Source organism: Sus scrofa, chromosome 14, assembly GCF_054392235.1.
Source record: "Sus scrofa isolate SSC_HxYL_T2T_F1_AM1 chromosome 14, Sscrofa_HxYL_maternal_Yorkshire_Landrace_v2.0, whole genome shotgun sequence".
Taxonomy (NCBI): Eukaryota; Metazoa; Chordata; class Mammalia; order Artiodactyla; family Suidae; genus Sus; species Sus scrofa.
In genome coordinates, this window is record NC_139396.1 from 111,857,156 (window position 1) to 111,876,894 (window position 19,739).

The 19,739-nt window shown below is 43.7% G+C and overlaps 1 protein-coding gene across 9 annotated transcripts in view; it reads right to left on the reverse strand.

Annotated features, from left to right (window-relative positions):
- VSTM4 (V-set and transmembrane domain containing 4) overlaps positions 1 to 19,739 on the reverse strand; it is a 163,326-nt gene that overhangs the window by 70,804 nt on the left and 72,783 nt on the right. For 2 of the 9 annotated variants that reach the window (XM_084996637.1, XM_013983433.3), the window contains 2 exons: positions 9,558 to 9,702; positions 3,614 to 4,990 (listed from right to left, as the gene is read on the reverse strand). The exons of 5 other annotated variants lie outside the window; for them this stretch is intronic. In XM_084996637.1, coding sequence (XP_084852763.1) covers positions 9,583 to 9,702 — 120 coding nt within the window. In that variant the 3' untranslated portion in view covers positions 3,614 to 4,990; positions 9,558 to 9,582. Of the gene's footprint in view, positions 1 to 3,613; positions 4,991 to 9,557; positions 9,703 to 19,739 lie in introns of those variants that run through there. 2 more of the 9 variants (XM_013983435.3, XM_001924660.8) reach the window with 1 other exon arrangement.

Below are 19,739 nucleotides of genomic sequence, written 5' to 3' on the forward strand. Positions count from 1 at the left end.
AAGAGAAGGAGCAGAAACCTGCCGTGGCCACCCTCCCATCCCGCCTGACATTAATTAAGAGTCTTCCCCAAATCTCCCACCCTGTGGAAAGACACTGATTGCTTTGGAGAAAATCCGCTGAGCAGGGCAGAAGCAGCTCAGCACCAAAGTCTGTTAGGCCTGTGCATTTGGGGGATTATTTGTCCCAGCAAAACAAATCTTTTCTAAAAAATGGGAAATGGAAAATAAAATCAGAACGAGCAAAGTTCTAACCTCCATCCTACTTGACTGCGGCAGATTTCATACTGCAGAGCCTTTCCTCCTTCCAAAAAATCCCAGACTCCTCTCTGGCTCCCCTCTGTTGGCCTCTCTGCTTGGCCCCCTTCCAGCTTTTCACCTGCTTTCCAGACCTGTCGGCGGGGCAGCTCCCACCGCTCAGGCCTGGGACTTTCCTGCATTGCTGGCCTGCTTATCTCTGGGGACTGGCTCACTGTCTGGGCTTCAGCTATGACCTAATTCTGAGGACACTTCCACCTCCCACCCGGGGGTTCCAGATCCACATTTCCCAGCAGTTTACACCCTTGCTATTCAAAGTGTGGTTCAGGGTCCAGAAGCAATCCCCTGGCACCTTGCTAGAAACACAGACTCCCAGGCCCTGCCCAGATTTCCTGAACCAAGATCCATACATAGTTTAACAAGATCCAGGTGAGTCATACATCCGTTAAAGTTTAGGGAGCCCTGGTCTATCCTACCCACCTGGACACCACCTATAGCTCAAGCTCGATGTGTCCAGGCTAAAGGCAGACCCTTCCTCCACACCATGAATTTCTTTGTTTTCCAACGCAGTGAATAGCTTCTGTCTGGTGTGTGGGGTGAGGGGTGAGTTGGGGCAGGGGATGGATCAGCATCCTCACCGCTTGGCTGCATCTTATAATGGGCTCCCTCCTGACCCCTAGTCTCCTGGGTCAGAGATGCTTGGAAGGGATCATATTCTTTGTGAAAGGCAGCTTACACTGCACGGCCAGCCAGCAGGAGAAGGCTCTCTCCAGCATCCACATAACAGAGCTCATTTGAGTCTCTACTCTGTGCTCTTCCCCCGTTGCTGCTAGTGTGGCTCAGTACCACCAGAGTCCCTACTCCAACCCCGAGGGTCCCTTAGGAGAGCATCAGGCCTGAAGCTGGGTGGTCCCTCTCCATGGAGCAGGGCATCTTCAGAGCATGTGATGAAAGTGGGCTCCTCCAGGGGTCCCCTCAGTGTACTTCTTTTGCTTCTTGGCCCAGGAAGCAGCTTTGATGCACACAGTCTTAGTCAGAATCCTCTCAAATGCAACCTGACTAGCTTGAGCAACTCCAGGATTTAGGTAGCAGGAGAAAAGGGTTGTTTATTGACTCAAAAGAAGATCTAAAGGAAAGGGAAGAGTCTGGGGGAATCTCAAGGGCTGGGAGCTGGGGTCCTGTGCTCCCAGGACCATGTCGTCTCTGCTTCTCTCTCAACATCTCCTTCATTCTCTGAGGCCTCTCTGCTTAGCAGGAAATGTCGCTGGAGGTAGATCTATGTGCCGTCTCAGCTTAGCTGCCTGAGGGAAAGAGGGTTTCTTTGTCCTGAGAGTTCTGATCAGCTTAGCAGGTTTTAGCCCAATTTTTTGTGGCCGGGGGCATGAGGTCCATTCTTGGCCCAGCCTAGGTTGTAGTTATGCATCTGAGGGCTTGACTGTTGAAGACGTCTGTGAGCAATCCCTAAAAGCATCGGCTGCTTTAGTGTTCTCATTCCAAGTGAGTCTTTGGGCTCATGGAAATGTGGGATGAGCCCAATGACTATGCACTAAAAAACATGAAGTATCCCATGTCATTTTCATGCCAACAATATCAGGGGGAAGGTTAGGCTTGGCTTTTTCTCCCAAGCCTGTGAGTTGAGAGTCAGGATGATTTAATGAAGAGATGATCTTAAAGACATCCCAACCCTGTCCTCCCACCCCAGCTGCTTTAGTTCAGGGCCTGGAGCTTTGACTTGGCAAGACAGTTTCATTCAAAGGGACACCCCTTTCCCAGCCTGGCTTCCCCTGATTATTCCAGGCCATGCATGGCCCAGGCCAAAGTTCACCACCAAATCTGAGAGCATGTGCCCTCTGCCTGCAAGAGCCACTGCATTTTGAGCAATGGGTTCTTCTCTTTTTTAGCTTGATTTAAACGAATAGGAAATTGTCCATGCTGAAACCTGCTTATCTATAGTTGTTTTCCCAAATACCTTACAGCAAAAACAAATTGAAGAACTTTTCCCTCTTTCCATTTGAATGATGTGTTTTCCCTTCTCTTAGAAATGTCAACGAAGGCTTAGTGGTATTTGATAATTTTATAGAAAATGAGTAAGTAGACCCATTTTTAAGTTTATTATGACAATAATGTCAAGATTAAGGCCCCCAAAGAAGCACAAGTTACAAATTATCGCTTGTTCCCAGTTCTGAGCAGAGCTTGGATGGTTTGCTTCTACAGGTAACAGTGGGACAAGCTCTGCTTGGACGTTGCCAAGAGCTGCCGTGACTCCCTTGGGACACATCTGCAGGGGGAGGTGATGGTCTCGGGGCCTCCTTTACACTATAGGTCAGCGGGTCCCCCACTCACTTGCCTCAGCTTTGTGCAGCTCTGACCAGAGTTTTAGAGATAGAGTCTGAATTGAATCTGTAACAATGCCTCATTGGATTTAACCTACAGCTACCGGCTCTTAAAATCTCCTGCTCTTCTTAATGGAAGGCATTCATTTCCATAAGTGATAACACTGAGCTCCCACTGAATTTAAGGGGATGGGTTTCGGGGTGACTGAAGTTCGATTCAATTCTACAGAGGCCCCGGGGGGCCTCCAACTCCTGTGCTGCCTCCCCACCAGCTCCTCTTCACATGCCTCACTAGCCACTCCCACCTGGCACCCCCAGGCCTCCACCAGCCCATATGGCTCCTTGGGCAAACCAGGAAATCACCCTCCTTCCTCAAAATACCATTTAACCATGTTCTGTGGGAAGACTGCCGTGATAAAATATGACAGGATGCCTAGGATAATGATGGTGTGAATCACGTGCCAGCTCTCTCTCCTCTTGTCCTAAAGAGGCGCTGTGGGAGTTCTTCCTCAAAAACTGCATGGTTTATTCAATGCCTTGGAAATCTGGCAGAGAGGGAGGAGATGAGAGGTGGGTAGAGGCCAAAGAGAAGGGCTTCCTCTTTGTGAAGTCAGGCTATTTTTGCTTCTGGAAAATCATGACGTGCTCCTGATTTGGACCCTTTTCAATAAACCATGACAAGCACTCCTAAGCAATCATGGTCTTTGGGAGTGTTATCATAAGGCTAAGTCCATGGGCAAATGTTTACTTTCTAAGCTATTGCAATGAGAGCCTTAAATAGTAAGGATATTTTCATTTTGAAACTATGGACTGGTTTGAGCATGAACATTAACACAGTGTATTTGTGTAGCAATGTATAGAGTCCAGAATCTTCCAATAGTCATGATCCCATTTCCAAAGGTGCCAGGAGAAGTTAACACACCTTTGTACAAGCATAGAGTCTGAGTCAATTAGGGGATAAGAAACTCAGCCAAACTCAACCAAGTTCACACGGCTGTACAGACGGGCACAACTCACGCTCAAGATTGTGTTCAAAATATGTAATTTATCATATATACCCGGTCCATTACAAAGCCAAACAATTTCTGTTGTGTGTAGTACAAAACCACCCAGAGCACACTCACACATCAGGAAGTGTCCTTAACAACGCAGTTGACAGACGGCTCCGTTCCGGGATGGATCCGCCTTCTGTGAGATCCTGGACATCATGCAGGTCCACAGAGCATCTTCCCCAGGATCCCTGCCTGCCTGCTGCCCAAGGGCATCAGAAGTCATGCTAAGCTGAATCCTACAAGGCACCTTGCAACATGGGGGTGTTTGGGACACATTTTTCCAGCTCAACTTATATTTCCTATTCTCCTCCTATTGGAAAACCAACGAGGAGACTCTGCTCTCACACGAGTGGACGTTCAATTAGAGTTGATAACCTCAGTACACTCCCAAGAGGCCCCCTTCCTCCATTCTGGCAATCGATGGTAAACTCCCCTGCTTCTCCAGAAAAGGGTGCGTGCAAACTTCTTGGAGGATATGTTTCTATAGCAGGATAAGCCCCTGCCAAAGGGGTGGGAGGCCCTCTAGACGGAGTGAAGTTCTATGTGTCCTCTGGCCTTGGGTGATGATGGGTAGAGAAACAGGCACTGGGGGGTTTCAGGCAGTTCACTGTCAGCCTGGTCCTCAGACTTCCCCAGTCTGTCTCTCTGCCCTTAAACTGCCAGGGTCAGTGCATCTATTTAAAATAAGAGATGCTGTCGTGAACAGGGGTGTGCAACAAGCACTTTGTGCTGCTCTGGGCGCCCTGGCAGTGTTATCGGATCCTTTGAAAACCAACTAGTACCTATCTACCCTCTCACACTTGGGCCACTAATGGCATTTCCTCGAGCTATATACTGTGAGCTTGATATCAGGGATATAGGAAGAGGAGAAGATTAAAAAATTAAGATTTTTTTTAAAAGATTCTAAAAAATTAAAACCCAGAGAAAGAAGAAGAAAACATGAAGGGGTTTGGCTCAGCCGAGAATCTCCTTGGGTGATCTCAGAATCAGAGTCCTCGCCCCTCAGGGCTCAGACCCGGAAAGTCTTGTCCTGGGAGATTTGTCCAAGGGCTGCGGCCCCGGCTCTTCTGCAGAGAGGAGCCTTGTGCCTCTGAAGGCACCTGGAAGGCCGTTGGAAAGGGGCTCCCAGCACACAGAAGGCACAGGCGAAAATACAAAAATAAGGACTTTGTATCCAAGGTTTCATAAATAACTGGGGTGGCGGATATTAAATAGGACTCGGAGTTACAGCTTGTTCTCCTCGAAGAGGATCTGGGCATAGACGGTGCTGGTGGGGACGCCTTTGGCAGCCTGGTTGGGCTTGATCAGCTCCAGCTCGGCATAAGTCAAGTTCTCCTCAGCAATCTTGGGCTATAAGACAAAACACAACACAATTCGAGCCGACCACAGGGAGGTCGACATCATACATCCATTCCTCAGGCCTGTATTTTCATAGCACTTTGGGGATTCAAAGGAAACAAAAGGACAAAAAATGTAAAAGGGAGTATAAAACCGAAGTAACATAATAAGATAGATCTTGTTGTCCTATATAGAATACTATGTCCTGCAAAGAGACACTATGATTTAGTTTTAAGTTAGCAGAGAACACTAACAAAAAATGATTAAACATCAGATCACAAAGTAAACTTTAATTCTGAAAAGCAAAAATATTCCAACTAACAGTCTCTCATCAAATGGGTAAAATAGAGGTAGGTACAGAAACAAAAAATCCTAGAAATGTGTATATATATATATATATATATATATATATATACACATATATATATATATGTCACTTTGCTGTACAGTAGAAATTGACCAAACACTGTAAATCAACTATAATAGAAAAAATAAAAATCATTAAAAAACAACAAAACTAAAATGCTACCATCTAGAAATTCTGAGTGACTTAACCTGCATAAAATTAAAATTTCAGAATATCTTGAAAATAATGACAAAGAAGACATTACTTGCCAGAACATAAAGAATGCAATTTTCAGGGAAAAATCATTACCTTAAATATTTATGTTAAATAATATGAATTAAATGGATCAAACATCCAATTGAAGAAGTTAGAAAAAGAACAAAATAAATGAAAGGAAAGGAGAAGGAAGACCCCCCTCCCCAAATCAACACTAGACCATACAAATCAGAAAAAAGAAAAAGAGGTATCTCCATTAGAAATCTATACATAGAACTACCGTATGAACTACCATAATCCCACTCTTGGGCATTTATCCAGACAAAACTTTCCTTAAAAAAGACACATGCACCCGCATGCTCATTGCAGCTCTATTCACAATAGCCAAGACATGGAAACAACCCAAATGTCCATCGACAGATGATTGGATTAGGAAGATGTGGTATATAGACACAATGGAATACTACTCACCCATAAAAAAGAACAAAATAATGCCATTTGCAGCAACATGGATAGAACTAGAGACTCTTCATACTGAGTGAAGTAAGTCAGAAACAGAAAGACAAATACCATATGATATCACATATCTGGAATCTAATATAAGGCATAAATGAACCTTTCCTCAGAAAAGAAAATCATGGACTTGGAGAATAGACTTGTGGTTGCCAAGGGGGAGGGGGAGGGAGTAGGGTGGTTGGGGAGCTTGAGGTTAATAGATACAAACTATTGCCTTTGGAATGAATTGACAATGAGATCCTGCTGTGTAGCACTGGGAATTCCGTCTAGTCACTTATGATGATGGAGCATGATAACGTGAGAAAATAGAATGTGTACATGTATATACAACTGGGTCACCATGCTGTACGGTAGAAAAAAAATTGTATTGGGGAAATACCTATTAAAAATAATAATATCAAAAAATAAAAAAGAGAAAAATAGTAGAATAAATAAAAATATCCAAAAGTTTACACTTGAATAGCACTAAGGAAACAAACTGAAAAATAAATTAATCAATACAAAAAGGGAAAAAGGATAAATGAATAGGAAATGAGAAAGGAGATATAAATGAAAGAAATTTTGAAACTTCACGCTTGCTCAATGTAGAGCAAAAACTTTGAAACACAGGATAAAATGAGTAATATTACAGAAAAAAATTATAAAAATTAACTCCGGAAAATGTGAATGTACTAGATATTGTCAAAATAAAAGAAAGGGAGAGAAAAAGGAATGGAAGAAGGAAGGAAAGATAATATTGTCAAAGGCACCAGGTACCAGCAAGTTAAAAGAGAATTTCTAAAAGAAATTCCTTCAAGGAGAAGATAATTCCAATATAATTAAACTGATCAGGCACATTACAAAGAAAAGGAAAAACTTCTCATATTTTACAACAATTTCACTTTTTTAGTATAAATTAGTGTAAATTAGATTTACTCAGAGAGCCTGAAGAAGCACATTAAAAGATAGATAATCATGTTCAAGTTGATTTTATTCCAGGAATGCAAAGACAGGTCAGTATTAGAAAAATCTATCAACATAATTCACAATAGTAATAGAACATATTCTTCTCTCTACAGACACAGGAAAGGCAATGAAAAAAATTTTTTAATTGTTAAAAATAATTCTTTTTTTGGTTCGTTTTGTTTTGTTTGTCTCTTTCTAGGGCAGCACCCGTGGCGTATGGAGGCTCCCAGGCTAGGGGTCCAATCGGAGCTGTAGCCACCGGCCTACGCCAGAGCCACAGCAGTGAGGGATCCAAGAGGAGTTGGTGACCTACACCACAGCTCACGGCAACGCAGGATCCTTAACCCACTGAGCGAGGCCAGGTATTGAACCTGTAACCTCACAGGGTTCCTAGTCGGATTTGTTTCCACTGTGCCACAACAGGAATTCCTCCTTTATTTTTTATTTTTTCAACTTTTTACATAATGATTTTTTTTCATTATAGCTAATTTGCAGTGTCTGTCATTATACCAGATAAATTCCAGACGGATCAAAATTTTAATGTAGGGGAGTTCCCATTGTGCTCAGCAGGTTACAAACCCAACTAGTATCCATGAGGATGCAGGTTCGATCCCTGGCCTTGCTCAGTGGGTTAAGGATCTTGCGTTGCTATGGCCATGGCATAGGCCATTAACTGCAACTCCTATTTGACCCCTATTCTGGGAACTTCCATATGCTACAAGTGTGGCCAGAAAGAAAGAAAGAAAGAAAGAAAGAAAGAAAGAAAGAAAGAAAGAAAGAAAGAAAGAGAGAAAGAAAGAGAGAAAGAAAGAGAGAAAGAAAGAGAAAGAAAATAAACTCACAAAAGTCTAGAAGAATACATGGGGGAATTTTCAAAAAATAATCTCAGCAATTGTAGGTATTTTAAAGTCTGATACAAAATCCAGGAGCAATAGAAAAAAGATACATTCATTTTCATGCTATTTATTGTAGAATATTCTCTAAGTCAAAGGACAACTGAAAAAATGGACAAAATATTTGCAACTCATATCAAAGGGCCTTATAACTTAACAAAGATAATGGACAATATAGTCCATCAGAAAATTAAGCAAAGAACATCAGCCAAGAGCAGAAAGTTCACTGGAAAGAAAATACAAAGGCTCTTACACATGTGAAATGAGACTCAACCTCTCTCAAAATAAGACAATCGTAATTTAAAATCACTTAGACATTAGTTTTTGTCTTTCACGTTGGCAAACAAAAAAGGTGCCAAAAGGAACAGGTCCTCCTGTACATTGTTGGGGCAGGTGTTTATTGGTACAAGCAAAAAACTGGAACCACTTTCCTGGACATGAATAGGAACCTGATATATTCAAAATGAAATGTCTCATACAGTCTTTGAAAAGAATGATGGTGCCATATGTGCACTGTATATTTTACTATCATTTGTACAAATATGTGTGTAGGGGAGCGAAGGGAGTAAATATATGGGTATATATTTTATGTGCTCAGAAAACCCTTGGAACTTGCTTGGAAATCAAGAACCTGATCCCCCAGTTTCCCTCTGGGGAAGTGAACAGGTGGCTGAGAGAGAGTCACCCTTTATTGTACGTACATTTGTGGAATTTTGTACATGATAACCCATATTTAAACAGCACATTAATTAATGTTAAAAAATTGGTCACTAATGTATAGTCATAAGAGACACATCAATCTCATTGAACAAAAGCAGCCTTGCTTTTGTTTCTTGGCTTTGGTTGTATTGTCAGTATTTTATTTTGACTTTTTCCCCTGCTATGGCTTGGTTATCTCACCAAAATTCAGGCCCAATAAAACATATATATTCAACTTAAGTTTCTTAAAAAGAATGCCAAAAGCACAAAGCCTCTTTTCTTTTGTGATGAAGCATCATACCAGGGGCAGAAAACAAGAGACAGAGGGTGTCAAGAACTGCTTACAGCCAGGATCTACTGGACATGGGCCACCGCTAAGCGACCTTCACAAACTGGCCCTTTTAAAATTTCAACATTAAGGATAATTATAGGGTTCAGAGTCTCCTGCTTGTCTTTTGGCACCCCAAATCTTTACATTGCCTCGTCGTGGTCCACATCTTACCAGCCAACAAAAATACCATTTACATCTTGCCTTTCAGTTTAATTACATTTCACATTATAATGATTCCATTTAGAAATGCCATGTGTCCTCAAATAAGCACGCAAAACCCAACTCATGTAAATTTTAGAACCAAGATTTATGAAATCATATTGTCCAGGTGTTTTATTACATTACTTTGAAATCGCATTGTTTTCTAGCGTAGATTATCTGTTTATTCCTAAGTTATTCCATTACGTTTGGATATGAAAAATAACACTAGCTTTCTCAATACAGGTCACCAGGCTGGCTTGGCTGATGTGTTGTTTTCATACATTTTTATGATGTTCCTATAGTAAACATAATTTAATAAACCCAAAGCACACTAAATAAATAATTGCATCTAGAAAAGCAATAAAAACAAATAAAATTAGTACTTTCATAAGTGGAAAGGTACTTCAATTACTGCTACAAGCAACAACTCACCATAAAATGTGTAGAATCATTTCCCTTATGCATATTTCTGGAATATAATAATTTGATTGAAGATATGAGGCAGCACACAGGAGGCTCTGAATTGTGAAGTGTATACAGTTTCCAACAGGAGACGCATAATATTAGTCCTTGGCACCTTTAAAGAACGTATTGTTTTTCTGGCATGCATCCTTGGCTATCCCCATCAACCATGAGCTTAATTACATCTCCCAGCTTGTTTAACTAGAAATAAATTCCTAACAACCACTAAAAAGTGGAAAATGCAGACTCCTTACCAGTTTTCACCAAAGTGTGACCTTTCTTTGCACTGATGCTTCAGTGGAAGGTTTAGGTGTACAAAAAAGTAGCTTAGAGAAAACTATGGGCATGTCAATAAGACTAGGTAAGACTATGGAACAAGTAGGAAAACCAAGAGCCTGGAGCAGAATGTAAAGTTTAAAGTGGATGATTGCAATGCAGAGGAGCCGGGGTGAGGGACCAGCTGCAGGATCCCACCTGTATTTCAGGTGATGTCTGCCATCTTGAAAACACAAACCTGTTTGGATTGAAGACCAGGAATCACTCCTAATGCCTATGGCAATTCAAGAACTGGAATACATCTTCATCTCTGAAGATGAATCATGACCCATTTCTGTTAGTTTACTGCCAGCCACTGGCTCTCAGTTACCCTCCTCAAGCCCCCATGCTATTCCTGGTGATGTAGGAAGCACATGGAATATTAGCACTCAAGAAGACAAACGGGAGTTCCCATTGTGGCACAGTGGAAACGAATCCAACTAGTATCTATGAGGATGCGGGTGTGATCCCTGGCCTTACTCAGTAGGTTGGGGATCTGGCGTTGTGAAGGCCCACAGCTGTAGCTCCTATTGGACCCCTAGCCTGGGAACTTCCATATGCCGTGAGTGTGGCCCTAAAAAGCAAAAAAAAAAAAAAAAAAAAAGAATGTGAATACTCTTCAAATGGATGTTCACAATCACCCCTGCAGCAGCTCTCAGTTGCACTCGAAAACACGAAGTGCAGAAAGTAGGACTTCCAGGCTTCAGATAGGAGCTTTACACTTAGATCTGCTGCTGCTTTGATCTCTGGAAAATAGGAGCGAGATGGGACCTGCTGCTGGAGGTCCTGTAGGGTCCTTTAGAAGAAGCCCTAGAAGTTTCAAAACATGTGAGAAGCAATGTCGTCATTTCCTTTTGCCCAGGTCTGTTTTTACTGTTTTTCTGTTTCTCCCAGCCTGAAGAGACTCCTGGTCCGTCCGTCCGTCCGTCCGTCCCTCCCTCCCTTCCTCTCTCTCTCTCTCTCTCTCTCTCTCCCAGGCTAGGGATCTAATTGGAGCTGCAGCCGCCGCCCTACACCAGAGCCACAGCAACACGGGATCCGAGCTGTGTCTGCAACCTACACCACAGCTCACGACAATGCCGGATCCTTAACCCACTGAGCAAGGCCAGGGATCGAACCTGCAACCTCATGGTTTCTAGTTGGATTTGTTAACCACTGACCCACGACGGGAACTCCTCCATTTCTTTCTATTTCTCCCATAGAGGCTGGTATTTGTGTTCTATTGCATAGTGTCTTGTAGGGTCTAAAACCCTTTGATTCATGTACTTCTAATCTCATTTTTTTTTTTTCATACATTTCCTCCCAGTCATGAAGAATCCACTCCTGAGTCTGGAGTGCAATTCTATGAGCAAGAGGGGATGGAGGTTTGGATGTAGACACGTATCACTGTGTCCAAGGAAGGAGAGAATAAAAAGAAATTCTCTCAGTTCAGTGAAAGTGTTCATGGAGGTCTCTGGCACAGCTGAAAGTGCCAAGGCTTACACTCCAGATGCAAACTATCCCATGGATCTGCTTTCAGTTGCCCTCCCCGGTTCCCCTCCTCAAACAGTCCCAAGCAGGTAGAGGGAGCTCAGATTTCAATCTATGCTGCTTCCTTCCCTTGGCATGGAATTCCCTCTTTGGTGAGACACAAGGTGGACCCTACTGCTTCAACACCCAACCAAGCCCTCTGGGAAGCCTTCCTATGACATCTTCTGGGGACATATCCTCCTCCACACCACTGACCAACCCTGCCACACCTTTTGGGATTGCCCTGGGATCTACCATGACATAGTCTCTGTCTCTCTCAATAGTAATCACTGAACTGCTCACTGGCCAAAGAATGAAGTACAACCCCAGCCCTAGGATAACAGGGCTACTCCCTGTTCTACTCACCCCTCCCGCTATATCGTCCACTGACACAAAGGAGATTTCTGTGTCACTTTTTAATTTAGTTTTCTTTCTTTTCTTTCTTTCTTTTCTTTCCTCCCTCCCTTCCTCCCTCCCTTTCTCCCTCCCTCCTTCCTTCCTTCCTTCCTTCTTTCTCCTCCCTTCCTCCCTCCCTTCCTTCTTCATTCCTTTTTTTCTTTTTTTATGGCCACACCTGCAGCAAATAGAAGTTCCCAGGCCAGGAACTGAGTCCAAGCTGCAGCTGTGACTTACGCCACAGCCACGGCAACACCAAATCCCAGCCACATTTGCAACCTGCATAGTAGCTGTGGCAACGATGGATCCTTTAACCCACTGCTGGGCTGGGGGTCGAACCCGCACCTCCACGGTGACCTGAGCTGCTGGGGTTGGATTTGTAACCCACTTTGCCACAGTGGGAACTCCCTTTAACTTTCTTAAAAGAAATGCAGTAAAAGTGATTTTTTAGGTGGACTGTTGTATGCATCTAACACATATACAGATTTCTGGGGCCACTGCCACCACCCACAGGACACAGAACAGCTCCATCACATGCCCTCACCCTAACCTCTATGGTCATGTCTTCCTTCCAACCCTTCCCTCGGACAACCCTGATCCATTTTCTGTCGCTGTGGTTTTCTCTCTTAGAGCATGTCATATGGAAGTAATCATATAGTATGTAACCCTCTGAGACTGGCCCTTTTCTCCCAGTATTAATTTTCTCAAGTTTCATCCAAGTTGCTGCATGTATCAACGGTTTACTCCTTTCGATTGCTAAGGAGAATCCCATGGTGTTGCACACGCCACAGTTTGCTTATCCATTCACCTGCTGAAGGCCATTTGGGTCATTTCAAGTTTTGATGGTTATGAATAGAGTTGCTATAAATACCCATTGTAGGTTTGTGTGTAATGTTTTCATTACTCTAGGGCAAACACCCGGGAATGGGGTTGTTGGGTCACAGGGAAAGCATGTTTAACTTCAAAAGGAGCTGCCAAACTGTCTAGAGCATCTGCACCAATCTTCCCTCCCACCAGCAGTATCTGAGCATTTTCATTGCTCTGCTGGTGGCACTTGGTATCATCGTACTTGTTATTTTAGCTAGTGGTGCAGCAATGACTTTTCCACTGTCCTCAAGGAACTCATGAATTCTCACTTGCACTGGAGGACTCAATGATGGACACTGAGCCATGTTACATTCACACATGGCACAACATCCCCTCAAAAGAATGGGGAAGAGATAATCACAGAGACTAGTTTTCCAATGCAGTGATGGAATCTTCTGGACTTTTGCTGTAGCAAAGTGAGTATGCAAGTTTCAGAGTTGGAAACAGCATGTCTCCCATCCCCTACCTTTCTGTTCTAACAGTGGTGAGATGTGGCAACAGCTGACCTTCCCACTTCTCCTTTAAGCCCTAGTTCCCCCCAGTTTTAGGGTGATGACTATGGAACATCTGTCTACAGGGAAGGATTTAGTACATCAAGCTAACACCAGACAACTTGACCCCAAAGAATTCAGAACGTGTGTACCACTTGGTAACACATCTCACTTCAAGCTCCTAATTGGAAGTTTCTCGGTGTTTCATTTTGTAACTGTGTCTCCAGGATTCAAGTCAAGAGTTAACTCTCTTACCAGAAGGGAGAGAGATTTAACATTCTACGCAGACTCCTGCAAAACAACACTTTTTTCTAGAGATACAGTTGGATGCGCAAGTTGAATTAAGTTGCAGGAGTAAAAGAAAAATGCAATTGCAGCCACTGCAAGTTCTCCAATGTCAGAAGTTCAATTGGGTAATACCATTATCGCAGCAACAGATCAATAACTAGGACATGGGATGTTTATGCTAACGTCACCTTAGAGTTTAAAAATGTGATTGCAGTTCTACCGAGTTGCACTATCAGGAATCTATTTACCCAAGAGAGAATTACATATTATCCATATTATCGAGGGCAGACTTCCTCTTCCCCCTTCAAGATAAGTGCTCATTTTTTATTTAACAGAGGAGTACCTGGTAAAACAAACCCTCCCCTTGCAACATCCACACACGTGCAACTACGGCCACTGAGGAGGGGGTGGCTTCGTTCAGTGAAGCTCTATTTGATGGAGGGCCCTCCGTGGGTACCTGCAGGTCCCAACTCAGGGACGAAAACTCCAGTGCGGTCCTTATATTTCCTGTAAGAATCAACATGCCTTGGAAACGAACTTGACTCAATTTTGAGTTCCATAGCTCTACCGACTGGACTGGTACATTTATTTACAATTAAATGTATTTTGGAAAGAAAAACTAGAGTTCCCTGGTGTGCATGTACATGAAAATAAGGAATCAAAGTGAACAAAAGAGACACTTTTCTCAGACAGAGATGTTAAAGGAGGGTTTCAAGGACACGATCCAGAAGTGACTTTGGGAGGTGGCAAAGCGTGCGGGGTTGAGAAGCAGTCCTCTCGAGGCAGAACTAAGGTTAACTCTTGATTAGTTAATGCTAACTAATCTTCACCAACTCATTCAGTCTTCAGAGCAGCCCTGTGAGGTGGGGCCAGTGGTCACGCCCACTTTACCCACTTTACAGAGGAGCAAACAGGCTTTCAAATGCAGGTACATCATTCATGGCCCTGCAGACATGGCTGGATAATGTCTGGACTCAGAGCCAGGCAGTCCTGTCTGGAGTTCACAATCTACTCACAGGCAGTGCCTAGCACTTACTCAACAGAGGCTCTGATGTGGACCCTCTGATGTGGGTACAGGTGAGCCAGCCAGGTAGATAGCGGTCCTTGAAATCCCAAGGGGGAAAATGGTGACCTTCCAAAGACAACAGGGAAGCTTCATGGGCACAAGTCTCAGGAGAGTGTGTCTTCAGAACAGGCGCACTGCTCAGTGGGCATCAGTGGGAGCATCAGCTAGAGAGGAAGTGGGCAGAGGAGAGCTGACCCCGTGCTCATCAGAGGCCTGGCTTGGTGTAGCGGGTCAGAGGATGAGAGGGCACAGCTCCAGGGCCAGACACTGACTGGACTGCACAACGAAGGAGAGACAATCCTGCTGGACCCTTTTAGGTAACACTTGTCTCTCTCCAGTCTCACCCCCAAAGGACTCTCAGCCTCCAAGGAAGGAGCAGGTGTGCTTCTGACCAGTATGCAATGGTAGTGACATGGGTGCAGGCTCTGCTTTGGCTAGGCTGTGTGTGAGGTGGCAACAGACTCTTGAGTAAAGGTGCCCACTGAACAAGCAGAAATATGAAGCCAAGTGTCAATGGGGCAAGACTGAAAAAATCCAGTGGAACCACATGCCAAGTCCACACTCACCATCTCTTTGAGGCTGAGGTCCACTGGGAACTCTGGCTCTAGTGGTATAACTGATACCAGAATCCTCCCTCAAGTTGGAGGCTGGAATCCAGCTGCGCTCCCAAATGCAGCAGGCAGCTGTGACTGCTGCTCTGGGTGTGTCTTGACAATCTAAGCCAGGGCCCAGAGACCAGGACCCTCGGTTGTCAGGCATGGAGACAGCAGCACCCTTGGAGGCCCACTTGCTCTGTCATTTCAGCCTTCTCTAAGCCTTGCAGTTACATCTGCCAGAAGTCCTACCCCCTGCCTGGCTTCCACACAGTTACCCAGTGACTAATAGCCAATAACCCAGTGTTCTCTAGGTCTTTGATAGAATTATAAAGGCTCTGGAACTCAGGATAAAAAATTGGAATGCAGATGAAGATTTCAATGTCTTATCCAGGTGCGCTGGCACCATGGGTTGGATGAAGTCATTTGGACATCATAAGCAGGGCAAATTCACATCATGCTCTCAAGTCTGGAGAATTCAAAAGATGTTTAGCAAAGTGCCTTCCCAGAACAAACGTGACATTCCTGAAAGTCACATGCCCCAGTTAATTGCTCTGAGGACAGACCAAGGTGACCAGCTTTAGAAGATGCTGAAACTTGGTACAGAAAGACCCGAGGTTTTACTCATCAGACAGATGGATAGCTCTAGATTTTACCCACATGTGTTTTGGAAGCTAAAATGTGATTATAGATAATGCTCTTGGGGAGGGTCCTGATACATGAAACTTTTCACAGCGGCACAGTGAGAGCTCCGTGATCTAATACAGTCACTCGTTTTCTCTTCCCCAAGGACTGTTGATGTATGTTTTCCCAGCTGCCTTCCCAAAGTACTTTTCCTGGCAGTATTATTCAGCAGAACGCTTGTGCTTTGAAAAAGCCAGTGTTTTGTCACCTACTTCTGCATGGGAGTCCACTCTGAGAACCTTCAATCTTGAATACTCTTGATCTTCTAATCAACTGCAATCTTTAACAGTCTTCTAGATTCATCAGATTGGGCAAGGATCTTTCTAGCGGCACCTTAAGAGCATGGACTCTTGGAGGCAGAAAGATGGCTATTTACTGGCTGTGTGAACTTGGGTAAATTACTTACTCTCTCTGTGCCTCTGTTTCCTCATCTGTAGAGTGGAATTCAGATTAGTACCTAGCCCACAGGGTTATTTTGAGGATTAAAGGCATTAATATATATAATGTACCTAGAAAATTACCTGGTAGCTAAACAGTAAAGTGCCAAACAAGTGCTCAGTTATTATTATGACAATAATATTTATCATAAAATGAGTAAGTGTTGCTTTAACAATTGGTCCCTTTGAAGTATTTAGGGGCAGAGAAAAGAAGACATTCAGAGATCATTTGGAAAATATCCTGTGCCAGATTCTGCCAGATGCCATTAAACCTCAAGCCAGTGCCGAAGAAATCCAGTTAATTCTTTTACTGGTGGGAAAGATAACTGTTCTATAAATATAAGTCACATGGGGCCACTCACTGCTCTGCGCAGAATTCCCCATTGTTTCTCTTCACACCTGGAATAAAATCCAATGTCCTTAGGGAGATCCTGATCTTTCAAGATCTCGTCCTGGAATCCTCCGCCCCCAGCTCACACCACACATCCCGCTTGCTGACCAGCGCTGCAGTCATGCTTGTCCCCTGGGGTTTCTTGGACACTCCTGGACAATGCTCCTTGTGCAGGGCCCACCTCGGGCCCTTTGGCTGGGCTGTGCTCTCTGCCTGGAATGTTCTTTCCCCACATGGCAGTGTGGCTTGCTCCATCACTTTATCAGGTCTTTGCCTCAAGAAGGACCCCACCCCATCAAACACAGTCCCTGCCTGGCTCCCTGCTCTGCAGAACATGTATCACCCATTGGCATTAGAACACACTGTCCATTGGCTTATCTTCTGTCTTCTCCTGCTGGAATATAAGGGCCTCAAATGTTTACTTAGTGCACCAACTCTGTGCAAAAAGTACTCTTATTTTCATCCTCATTCATGCAGACACCATAGCAAGGAAACGGAAAGCTTGAGGTCAACAGCTAGCAAGCGCCAGAGCTGGTGCGAGAGCTGGCCTCTAACCACACCAGTCAGCTCTGGGGAAGCAGTGATTCTGTCAAGCTTAGCGCCTGCTGCACCCAGTGGTGTGCAGGGAAACTGCTGAGCTACTAGCACTCAAGAAGAAAACTCTCATTTGTACCATTTGCTGATTGACCTATGTCGATGCTCCCACAATTGTTGATTTCAAGATACCGAAGAGTTTTGCTCTGTCTAATGGATAGGAGTGTGCTGGAGCACACCACTGCTTATAACTTAGCTCCTAGGAAGATACCTGACCCAGGTGCTACCTGGTCCACTGGAGATACTCAATGCTCATTCTTTAAATGAATGATGAATAAGACAAAATGAAAGAAAACCAGTCTGATAGTCATTAAAACTGTCTGTGGATATCCTTGGTCCCAGGAGTTCAGGAAAGGGATGCTCAGAAATCATGGGCAGAACCATGAGACTCATTTCTTTCAGCCTATTGAGGGTTTCCATGAGGACAGCCTATGAGAAGTAGGATATCTGGGTTCTATTACTTGGAATCATATAAAACCTGCATTTTTTATATTAGGTGATAGATAGATAGATAGATAGATAGATAGATAGATAGATAGATAGATATTCTACACTGGGGAGGGTATGAGGAAATGTTGACTCTCATCCTTTGTTGATGGGAGAATAAAAAAGAAAACACCTTTGGAAGGTAATTGGGCAGAATCTACCAAAACTGAGAATGCAGATACACTTTCACATCATAATCCCACTTCTAAAAATCTCTCCTGCAGAAGTACCACTAAGCAAAGTTACATGTGAAAAGATACTCACTAGAGTACTGATCCACAGAGTGAAAAAAAAATTAGAGTTGGGGACTGATTAAAGAAATGATGATGTCATGTGGTAGATCCATTGCACTGATGTAGAAATATGAGCCTGGTATATTGTTAATGAGAGGATAATTCAACCTATGAGTATTTTGTTTGGGATTGTTTTTGAAAGCTTGGCACATAGAAAAAGGATTTGTCGTAATCCACAGCCATGACCTGCACTATGGGTCGACTTCTATACACTTTGGAAATATATACACATACATGATATGTTTCTACATACACAGAAAATTATTTAGAAGCATATAAGCCAAACTCCTAACAGAGGCCACCTGTTAGGAGGCCCAAGGAAGGATTTTACTTCTGTTTTAACAAATGGAGACCCTGAATGGCCAGCCTTACTCCTGTACCTCATTTAGAGTCACTGCTACAGTTTTCAACATGAAAACCTATCCAGGGAAGTCAGGACAGAAAACACCCTGAGACTGGTGAACTAGAACTTTACTGAGTGCTTTTGATGAGAGGCAGCAGAGCCCAGAATCCCATGGGGAAGAACAGGGACTTGGAGCCAAGCGCCTGGTCAGATCCAGCTTGGCCACCTCATGGTGGGGGAGTTGGTGCTGGTACTACCTCCCCATGCCTCCCCTACCCCATGTGTGAGATGGAGACATTACAATGCATAGGTCAGGGTCATCCCAATGGCTGTACTGGTAATTACTGGGATAGTGCCTGCATGGGGAAGTGCCACCAAAGTGAAGTGTGTGTGTATCACCACCATCATCTCATCACCATCAGTATCATCACCACCATCATCACCATCACCACCAGCATTACATCATAGACAGAATGTACAGGGCAGAAACCAAGCACTAAGACCAAATATAAAACAGTAGTAGGTATGCTAGCTCATCTTGTTGAATTCATATGTAACATGGGCAATGGGCATATATTTTTGAATTCATGGTTTGTATTCTTTCCATGCACACTCTAATCATTCATTCACAAGGCTATATCTTCTTGCATCACATGTTTCTGTTGGAATTTATAAACTCAGCTTTGGGAGTCATAATAATAATAAAAAATGAGAACTGAATCGGGCTAGGGAAACAAAATCCCCTTAAATGTATTATTAGTTTGCCAGGAACTCAGAATTTCACATAGAGATTTTCTTCCTGAAATTTTGGATGCCTGGCTTGATGTTACAGATCCGCTGATGATGCTTTGTCTCTCTCTCTCTCTCTTTTTTTTTTTCCAAAATGACACTTTATTTCTAGTATTCTATTTGAGACTGAAAAAAATCTTTCAATAACAACTCTGAAGTGCTCTGCATTCAAAACTGAAGTGTTAAATGAAAAAGGCTTTAAAAAAAATCAAATGTGAGCACAAATGATATTGTTCCATGAAATTACAAAAATAAAATAGAGTGAAAAAGTTAAAAAAAAATTTCCCAGCAGTGCAATGATCCCAGCAATGAAGTGCCCAGTAAAGGCAGCAAATCAGCTGAGCTGAGATGGAAAACAAGCTACCACCCTGCAGGGACATTCCTATGAGGATGGGCTACCCCAGTGCGGGCCCGTGTGACCAGGTCAGGTCACTCAGGGGGCTAGACTGCTGGACCTTCAGGCCACCCTTGGGCCCAGCTCACCTCTCTGCTGCATGTTCACCCAGGAGGCTCTAAAGCTCATGTTCCTGTCCCCCAGTCCCTTGGACACTGCCCATCAGTGCTCAGAAGGTGCCTGGGGGGTGGATGACTGAGTGGAAGAGGGAAAAAT